General features: G+C 46.8%; 1 protein-coding gene across 1 annotated transcript in view; it reads right to left on the reverse strand.

Annotated features, from left to right (window-relative positions):
• Positions 1-10,453, reverse strand: part of MYOF (myoferlin) — a 157,796-nt gene that overhangs the window by 5,502 nt on the left and 141,841 nt on the right. Inside the window, 3 exon segments of the mRNA XM_017876763.1 lie at positions 1,552-1,742; positions 5,550-5,649; positions 8,749-8,890. Of these exon segments, the coding sequence (XP_017732252.1) occupies positions 1,552-1,742; positions 5,550-5,649; positions 8,749-8,890 (433 nt within the window).

Consider the following 10,453-nt stretch of genomic DNA (forward strand, 5'->3'; position numbering starts at 1 on the left):
AAAAAAAAAAAAAAAAAAAAAAAAAAAATACAAAAAAATTAGCCAGCATGTTGGCGCGTGCCTGTGGTCCCAGCTACTCGAGAGGAAGAGGTTGCAGTGAGCAGAGATTGTACCACTGCACTCCAGCCTGGGCGACAGAGTGAGACTTCATCTCAAAAAAAAAAAAAAAAACTTGCCCACTTTTATAGTGAGCCATACCTAAAATTGTAACTGACTTTCTAAGAGCCAGGAAGGCCTGCAAGGTCCCCAACAATTTGGGAAGCACTGGCCCTGAGTAGAGCTCTGAGGACTCCTACCCTTACAAGTCAGACAAAGCTGGGTTTCTGACTTCGGCAAGTTGCTCGATCTCTCCAAGCCTGTTTGTGGAATCGCTAAAATGGGGACAATGTCTACTTCATGGCGTTGTCAGCAGAACTAAGTGAATTTATGTGCAAACTGCTGTATTGTAATGGAAAGCAGGTCAGTGGTTTCCTGGGACCAGGGAGGTAGGGAGGGAGCAATGGACTCCAGAGAGAGAACACAAGGACATTTTGGAGGTGATGGGAAGGTTCCGGATCTTGATTATGGTTCGATGAGTGTATACATCTGTCAAAACTCATCAAATTGTGTACTTTAAATGAATACAGTTTATGTAAATTATACACCAAGGTTGTTTTTAAAAAGATTATGAATGTAAGGCACTTGGCATACTGCCTGGTTCAAAATTAATGATCAAAAATATTAGCTATTTTTAATAATGCATAATGAACTCGGTAGTCTTTCGTGATATGGCATGGTAACCCACACTATTGCTTCTAGATCAAAATACATCTTGAGTTCCTGAACTTGCTTGTAATTTATGGCCTTTTTATCCAACTAATGCCAGCACAGCTTGCTGCTTCCACCTTTTTTTTTTTTTTTTTTTGAGACAGAATTTCACTCTGTCACCTAGGCTGGAGTGCAGTGGCACGATCTTGGCTCACTGCAACCTACACCTCCTGGGTCCAAGTGATTCTCCTGCCTCAGCCTCCTGAGCAGCTGGGACTACAGGTGTGCACCACCCCTCCTGGCTACTTTTTTTTTTTTTAGTAGAGATGGGGTTTTGCCATGTTGGCCAGGTTGGTCTTGAACTCCTGACCTCAGGTGATCCACCTGCTTTGGATTACAGGTGTGAGCCACCACACTCAGCCCCACTTTTTTTTTTTTTTAATGAGAAAAGTTCAAATTTGAAGTTCCCTTTTCCATACTAAATTGTACTAGAAGCCCAGCATTAATTAACTTTCCTGATGAAGAAGAGTCCCAAGGAAAATACAGTGAAACTACCTGAGCTTGTAGTTTTTGGCCATTCCAACTACTTCACCCTCCTCCAACTCCAAGCACATGCTCACAGCATCTCCCACCTTATACTGTAACACAAAGGCAAACATATCCCAAAGACAAACTGTTCCTATAACTTAAACTCCCACCAATTTAAAACTTCATTTTATCTGGAGTAAGTCTATGGATAAAGGGCAAAACCTAAATGACAAAAGGCACAAACGATCTTCAACCAGAACCAGGAAATGTTCATACAGCCATCACGCGGGCGCCATCTTTCTCTGCATAGCACGGCCACCATCCTTTCATGGACTTCTGCTCAAAGAGGGAGGCTATCTTGGCTTTAAGGGGGTCCATGGCTTTGAGGTCCGGAATCATGTCCAAACTGCATTTCTCTGGTGATTTTGCAGGAATGATAGTGTGATGCAAATCAAGTTCTAGGAAACCTAGCCAAGGAAACAACAGTAAGTCCAAATGAGCTTCAAGTGGATCAGCTGTTGTTCACAAGTGAACAGAACGTTCTTGTCAGGAAAGAGGCATGCAGTGATTTTGAACATGTAAAAGGTGAGTTAGAGAAAGGGGGCCTGGCAGACATTTAAAGTATTTCCAGTTAGGATGGAAAATGGCCAAAGAAATAGCCATCCACTGTACAGCATCTCCTGTTTTCTTTCTCAAAGACATGAGCATAAACAGAGTTCTTTAAAAGTAATGAAATATCTACAGACACAATTTTCACTCAACTCAAGGCCCTTGGATCTGAAATGTTTTCCTTTTAGTTCTGAGCTGCCCTGAGCAGAGAGGTCATTTGGCTTTGGGTAAAGACAATAGGTGCTTAGAACCCAGGATGCTGGCTGGGTGCACAGCTATAATCCTAGCACTTTGGGAGGCCAAAGTGGGCAGATCACTTTGAGGCCAGGAGTTCGAGACCAGCCTGGCCAACATGGTGAAACCCCATCTCTACTAAAAATTAGCTGGGCACGATGGCACACATCTGTAATCCCAGTTACTCAAGAGGCTGAGGCACAAGAATCACGTGAGCCTGGGAGGCAGAGGTTGCAGTGAGCAGAGATTGCACCACTGTTCTCCAGCCTGGGCAGCAGAGCAAGACTCTGTCTCAAAAAAAAAAAAAAACCAAAAACCAAAACAAACCAACACAGGATGCTGCATGAAATGTGTACATCTAAGACTCTCCTAGTAAAACCTCAGAAACAGAATCTTGAGAAGGAACACAACTCAAAAGAAAATCGTCACCAGGAACTGAGACTCCTAGCCTCAATCAGAGTGTCTGGAGAAGCACATCGCCCCTTCTATAATGTGAGGTATTAACTCTTGCTTGTTTGTTTTGAGACTGAGTCTCTCTCTCACCCAGGCTGGAATACAGTGATGTGATCTCGGCTCACTTCAACCTCCGCCTCCTGGGTTCAAGTGATTCTCATGCCTCAGCCTCCCTAGTAGCTGGGACTATAGGTGTGCACCACCATGCCCAGCTAATTTTTGATTTTTAGTGGAGATGCAGTTTTGCCATGGAGACGAGGTTTTGCCATGTTGGCCAGGCTAGTCTTGAACTCCTGACCTCAGGTGATCCACCCACCTTGGCCTCCCAAAGTTCTGGAATTACAGGCGTGAGCAACCGCGCCCGGCCGCATTAACTCTTTAGTACCACTTCCACAGTCAGGGAAAAGTGTGTTTTGGGCTTGGGAACTCCTGTGAGCCCTTTCCTCCAGAAAATGGTATGCGTGATGTGGGGTCAAGTCTATGGATGACGGGGGCAAGAGTCTGACCTTCAGTAGTGGCAGCAAAGAGCAACAGGGAGGTTGTGGCATTTTCTTTTTTCTTTTTTTTTTTTTTGAGACGGAGTCTTGCTCTGTCGCCCGGGCTGGAGTGCAGTGGCCGGATCTCAGCTCGCTGCAAGCTCCGCCTCCCAGGTTCACACCATTCTCCTGCCTCAGCCTCCGGAGTAGCTGGGACTACAGGTGCCCGCCACCTCGCCCGGCTAGTTTTTTGTATTTTAGTAGAGACGGGGTTTCACCGGGTTAGCCAGGATGGTCTTGATCTCCTGACCTCGTGATCCGCCCGTCTCGGCCTCCCAAAGTGCTGGGATTACAGGCTTGAGCCACCGCGCCCGGCTGTGGCATTTTCTCTTTAAACTGTCAGACTTAGGGACGGCCCTGCAGCATATAGTGGACCCATAAGACACGTGACCTTAGCCTTTCTTGACCTGTGACTGCTTTTGTCTCCCCTCTCCTTTTGGTTATGTTCTCAGTCGGCAGTTTGAGAAACAGTCATTCTCTTTATTTGTTGTCTGACAGTTTTGTTTAAATTCCAAGGCAAGGCCAGGCATGGTGGCTCATGCCTGTAATCCCAGCAATATTGGGAGGCCGAGGTGGGCAGATTACTTGAGCTCAGGAATTTGAGACCAGCTTGGGCAACATGGCAAAACTCCATCTCTACAAAACATACACAAAATTAGCCAGGCTTGGTGGCACGTGTCTGTGGTCCCAACTACTTGGGAGGCTGAGGTTGGGAGGATCTCCTGAGCCCAGGAGGTGGAGGTGGCAGTGATCCTAGATTGTGCCACTGCACTCCAGCCTGGGCGAGAGAGAGTGAGACTGTCTCAACAAACAAAGCCAAGGGCAAACCCTTTATTAGCCTAGAATTTACTATCCATATGCTTTATGTAAGCCTACTTGCATACTCATTTGTTTACTGACCTCTTACTAAGCACTAAGTCAAAATCATTGCATTAAGTGCTGTGCAGGGAAAAGGGATAAATAAGATACAACTTTTGGTGGGTGTTTCCTCTGCCAGGAGGGACCCCTGGAAGCAGCGTGGAAACAGGGAGACCAGTCAAGGGCTACTGTAACATGTGGCTAACAGAAAGTGAGGTTCAACTGGCAAGTGGCAGAGATCACAGGACTAAGAAAATAAGTGTGCGTGATAAAACAGATGACATTGCTAGGATGGAGTGGCTGGCGGGGCGTGGGGGAAAAGAGAGGATTAAAACTACAGAGTTCTCTGGGTGCTTTCGCCTGGGTGGCTGGGGAAATGGAGGGGTCGTGAGCTGCTAAATAAGTTCCTGAGGAGAGCAGGGGTGAGGTGAGGGAAGAAATGCTGAGTGAGATTTCAGTCACAGTACAGGCGAGCTGCCCACCAGGTATAAAGGTTGGGGGTTCTGGCCAGGAATCGGGAATGACCCTCAACAATTTCCTTTGACTGTACCACAGGCACTCTGAGAGCACAGGCTACACATCCTGGTTTAGGAGCCACACTTTGCGGAAAGGTGAGAGTTGAAGCATGACGTTCCACTGAGGTTAGAGTGGGTAAATCCCTGGAGGGGGTGGTTGGCAGGTTGGAGGAGAGCAGAGGAACCTCAGGGAAGGCCTGTATTTAAAGAGTGGGAGTCTGGGCACTGTGGCTTATGCTTGTAATCCTGGCACTTTGGGAGGCTGAGGTGCAAGGATTGCTTGAGCTCAGGGGTTCAAGACCAGCCTGGGCAACATAGTGAGACCTCATCTGTACTAAAAACTAAAGAAAAAAAAAATTAGCCAGGTGTGGTGGTACACGCCTGTAGTCCCAGCTACTCAGGAGGCTGAGGGGGAAGGATTTCTTGAGCCCAGGAGGTTGAGGTTACAGTAAGCTAGGATCGTGCCACTGCACTCCAGCCTGGGTAACAAAGAGAGACTTGTCTTCAAAAATAAAAAAAGTAAAAAATAGAGTGGGATGCAGAAACAAAGCTGGCTAATGTGACAAGGCCAGAGCCAGGAAGAGTGAAAATCTGGAGAGCACAGTGCCATGGGGGGCAAGGGAGGAGTGTGCCAGGAGAGGGAGGGGCCCGGGCTGGGGGTGCATTGAGCTAGTGCCCTTACCACAGAAGACAGGAGCAATGGCTGGGGGATTGGGGGATCTTGGTAACTTGGGAACAGGTTGAGGAGGGTGGGAGCTGATTCCCAGGTGCTGAGGGGAGAGTGGCTGGTTTGAAAGTGGATATAGGAGTGTGGCATCCCCCTGCAGAAACAGGATTTGAGTCTCCACAGACACTGGTGTAAGACCCTCACCAGAGCCCTTGAAAAGGGATGGTACTCACTGTCAGACTGCACTGCCAAGAGCTCATGCAAGCAGTGGGTGTGTCCCCTATCCCCCACTAGGCCCCCATTACCACAAGTATTGAAGATTTAAAGAATTGCTTCCAAGTTTTCATTGACCTAATTCCAAGTATAGTTTCTTAGAAGCAATGATCCAAATGGAAGCCCTACCCAAGTAGTCATCCAGAGAAAACTTGTCATTGTCCCATATCTGAATGATCAGCCTGGGTGGGATTCGAAATTCCGTTTGGTCAATACTCCAGAAATGCTCCTAAAACGAAAAGAAACATGGACATACCAGGTGATCATGATGACTCTGAAACACTCACCTTTGGCTCCTTAAGACAGCATCAAAGCCTGGGGCCTTTCTCTCCTTTGCACCCTCCACCCTGACACTTCTTTGGGCCTAAATCCTTCCACTTTATCTGTATGGAGAGCAGTCAGGCTCCCCAGGAAATCACAAGCTGGGCAACTGAAAGAATGTCCCAGGCATTTCCCAAAGAAGAAGATTCCTTGCCATGTCCCTATCAGTGTGACTTCCTGCTGCCACCTGGGGGTTGGAGAGTGACTCATCTCCCCACCAAAGACCCCTATGTCCTATTTAGATTATCCTCCTAAGGCCGGGCATTCTAGGCCAGCCCACAGTATCACCCACTGGGGTGTCACTTCTGCTTAGCAACTTTCCACCCGCCCCCCACCCACACAGATGTCTGAGTGTGGTCTCATTTTACATGGGGGTAAGGAGACGGCCCAGATTCTACTCTTTTATCAGTGCAGATTTAGAATGTCCTGGGATTTTGGCCTTTGAAAATACCACTGGGCTGGGTGCAGTGGCTTGTAATCCCAGCACTTTGGGAGGCTGAGGACACTTGAGGCCAGGAGTTTGAGACCAGCCTGGCCAACATAGTGAAACCCCATCTCTACTAAAACTACAAAACATAGCTAGGTATGATGGTGCATACCTGTAATACCAGCTACTTGGGAGGCTGAGGCATGACAATCACTTGAACCTGGGAAGTGGAGGTTGCAGTGAGCCGAGATCATACCACTGCACTCCAGCCTGGGTGACAGAGTGAGATTCTATTTCAGAAGGAAAAGAAAGAAAGAAAGAAAAATACCACTGGCTTTTGTTTGCTTGTGGTCACTTAAGACCCTCAGATCCTCATACTAGAGGTAGGTCGAAGGAGGACTAGGTAACTGTCCTGCAAGTTCTTGCCTCTCCTTGCCTCAATGTTAGCCAAGACTAAACATCTCTCCAGCTCAGGTATACCTAAGTTCCTCTGGTCCTAGTAGAAAGGGAATTTCCCAGTGCTTCATGAATTTGAAGGAAGATCACTGGGTTGTTTGTTTTTCATATTCCAGGAATGTTTTCCTTTGCAGGGCTCAGAGAGCCTGGCTCTGAGGGACTGGGCGGCCCACTCTGCTCTTGTCTGTTGCTGCCTGACCATCCTGGGTAGGATCATGCTCCAAGCACCACAGGGTATGGGGAGGTCCAGCCCTAGATGTGGGTAAACAGGAAAGGTAACCGTACCTAAAAGCCCTGATCCCCGCCATCAGCCCTGATGCTGCACCATCTGAAAGTGCATTTTTGATGTCACATTGAGCCTCTGTGCCTCTTGAAAGTCCCCTTTGGCACTTTGGGAGGCCAAGGTGGGAGAACGGCTTGATCCCAGGAGTTCGAGACCAGCCTGGGCAACAAAGTGAAACCCTGTCTCTACAAAAAATATAAAAATTAGCCAGGCTTGGTGATGCATGCCTGTAGTTCCAGCTACTAGGGAAGCTGAGGTGGGAGGATTGCTTCAGCCCAGGAGGTCAAGGCTGCAGTGAGCCATGAGTGCACCAGTACACTCCAGCCTGGGTGGCAGAGTGAGACCTTGTCTCAAAAAGAAAAAAAAAAAGGCCCCCTTTGAAGGCATTCATCCCACTGGTATGAAAACCCGCCCACTGGCTGGATGCGGTAGCTCATACCTGTAATCCCAGCACTTTGCGGGGGCCGAGGTGGGTGAATCACCTGAGGTCGGGAGTTCAAGATCAGCCTGACCAGCATGAAGAAACCCCATCTCTACTAAAAATACAAAATTAGCCAGGCGTGGCACATGCCTGTAATCCCATCTACTTGGGAGGCTGAGGCAGGAGAATCGCTTGAATCCAGGAGGTAGAGGTTGCAGGGAACCGAGATTGTGCCATTGCACTCCAGCCTGGGTGACAACAGTGAAACTGTCTCAAAAACACAAAAACCAAAAAACAAAAAACAGTGCTTACTACAGCATTAGCACTGAGTAGGGCCAGCAGAGGGTAGGCCTAATGCGACACAGGGCTGGTGGCTGGTACATTCTGATCAGGTGTGGGGAGAGGAGGTGACCAGGCAAAGCTAGGGGAAGCTGAGAGAATGTGGAGGCAGGAATGGAACAGGGCATCTACGGAAGACATCTGTTATCGACTATGCAGGTTCTAGACCCCCTTTTCTGGAATGAAAGCACCCAGCTTTTCCTTAGCGGACTCCCCTTTCCCCCAAATTTTAGAGAAGCTGCCTCTGCCTCTAACTCTGGAGCCTGGACAATCAGAGCATCCCTGGGCAACAATGGTTGGTTCAGGGATAGGCACATGATCCCCAAAGGCAGAGACACTGAGGCCCAATTCCAGAACTCTGGTTGGCCCCATGAGGGCTTCGCTCTTCTCTTTCTGCTGAGGTTAGAGGGGAGGACAGGATGTTACCTGGGGCTGCCACCATGAGTCCGTGGAGGAGGGTGGGGCGGAGGAGCGGGGAGGATGAGACCAATTTCTAAAGTCATCATCACTTCACCGCGGGATCCAGACAGGCCTAAAGCGAGCAGACCCCTGGACTTTTTGGTAATGTGAACCAATACATCCCTTTTCTGGTGTCAGCCAGTTTGAGCTGAGTTCTGTAACTGAAAGTCTAACTAGTTAAGACCAGGAGGGCCCTGAGCCCTCACGGTGGTGTCTCGGAAGGAGGTAAAGCAGATGTGGAGGTTTAATAAGGAAGGATACCCACTTTAATACCGGGCCTCTGCTTGACTCTGCCTAGCCTGGGAAGACGTCAGTCTCCCTGTCACATAAAGAACACACTTGGGTTGTTGTTTATACTAATACAAAACCATTACTTCTACCCTTTATCCTTCACCGCACCACCAGTATGTGAAGGGAAAGAAAGTTGTGCTCCTTATGCTTCCTAATTACACAAATACCTGTCCTAGCAGTGTGACCTTGGACCAGTCAAGGTGGCAGATTCCCCATCTCTACTGAAAAGGAGCCAGACTCAGTGACATCCGAGATCCTGAGCATTCTATGAGTTTCTGAGTTAAGGAAGATCCATGATACCCACTTCCCACTGGCGTATTTCAGAGCTCACTTTTTTCGCAACGATACAGAGTTGTTCGGCTGGAAGGTAGTCAAACGGGAAAACAAATCTCCAGTTAAAATTCCCTTCACCATCCAAAGACCTGTAATGGACATCTGTTTTCTGTTTGTTTTCTTCATTGCCAGGAATCCAGCTGAAAGGCAGAGGCAAATAGACTTAGCTTCACGTGATTGACAAGTCATGTAGCCGCAAAATTGTGCAGTAATTAGGGGAGCGAAGAGCAGGAGAATGAATGCACTTTTCTTGGGCAACTTCCAGTTATCTATGGAGCTGGGGGTGATTTATGGAGGGGAGGTGCTCTATTGCATCCAACACAGGTTGTGGCCAAATAAAATATCATCCCTCTAAAACCAAAGCAGGAAACCCTTTAGACTTCAGTTAACAGGGCTAAGGTGAAATTTTCTGGAAAACATCAACAATGTAGCTTCTATTTTGGGTACATTGAAGCCTGCTGGCTATGATTTGAGTCCTCACAACTATAACTCATCAGTGTCTGTCAGCACTGCTGATAGGTTAAATGAATATGAGTTAGCTCAAAATTTTAGCATTTCCTTTCCCATATTTTACTTAAGCAGACCAAAGAAGCACAAATCAAGTAATCTTACAGCTTCCTTTTTATAAATTATTCTTAAATTCACTATGATAATATTAATGATACTGGCAAGGAAGATGTCAGCTCTTATTTCCACATGCATATCTGTGAGCATTCATTTCACTAACATCTTAACTTTTAACGTTCGAGAAGTTTTCTTCTGCTTGTGCCTGGCACATAGTAGACACTAGATAAATACCTACTGAAGGAACGAATGAATGAGTGTGCCTGAAAAGAAGCTGTTGCTACTGGGAGGACTTCTAGTTTGAAATCAGGGGGTAACATTCGATTTTACACTGTCAAAGTAATAGAGAGTGCATGGTTCTCCAAACTGCACATTAGAATCACATTAGAATCGACTGGGGACATTTTAAAAATATTGATGCCTGGACCCCACCGATAGAGATTCTTGGTAGGAGGCAGGCCTGGCTGGAAAAACTCTCTGAGCCTCATCTCGCATCTGTAAAATAAGATTAATGATATGTGCTCCCTTCACATGGTCGACACGGAGAGAGAAAAGATTATGGTTTAGCAGGGGCAGAGTGCGAATGGGGACACCTTTAACATACAGGTTATCATCTTCTGTGAACGAGGTACGTAACATGCATTATTTTATTCTTCCCAACAACTGTGTGACTCTCTCCACTTTGTGGAAGAGGCAACTGAGGTTCAGAGAGAATATATTAACTTGCACAAGGACACATAGCCCAGAACTGACATGATTCCCAGGTCAGTCTGATTGCAAAGTCCATACCTGTTACTCTGCCTCAACCATAGAGACTGCAAAGTCACTCGAAAATACTAAGTCCTACTATTAGTAGTGGTATTAATATCAAACAACTACAGTACTTTTCTTTTTGCTAGTCAATTAACTGACTAGCTAAATGAGTTGAAAGATTCCTTTTGACTATTAACTATTTTTTTAATAACTTTTTTTTTTTTTCTTTTTAAAGAGCCAGGTTCTCACTATGCTGCCCAGGCTGGACTTCAAACTACGGGGCTCAAGTGATCCTCCTGCCTCAGACTCATGAGTAGCTGAGACTGCAGGCATAAGCCATCATGCCCAGTTTTGACGATTAATTTTTTTTTTTTTTTTTTTTTTTT

The sequence above is a fragment of the Rhinopithecus bieti genome, unplaced genomic scaffold (genome assembly GCF_001698545.2).
Source record: "Rhinopithecus bieti isolate Rb0 unplaced genomic scaffold, ASM169854v2 scaffold_9383, whole genome shotgun sequence".
In the NCBI taxonomy this organism is placed as follows: domain Eukaryota; kingdom Metazoa; phylum Chordata; class Mammalia; order Primates; family Cercopithecidae; genus Rhinopithecus; species Rhinopithecus bieti.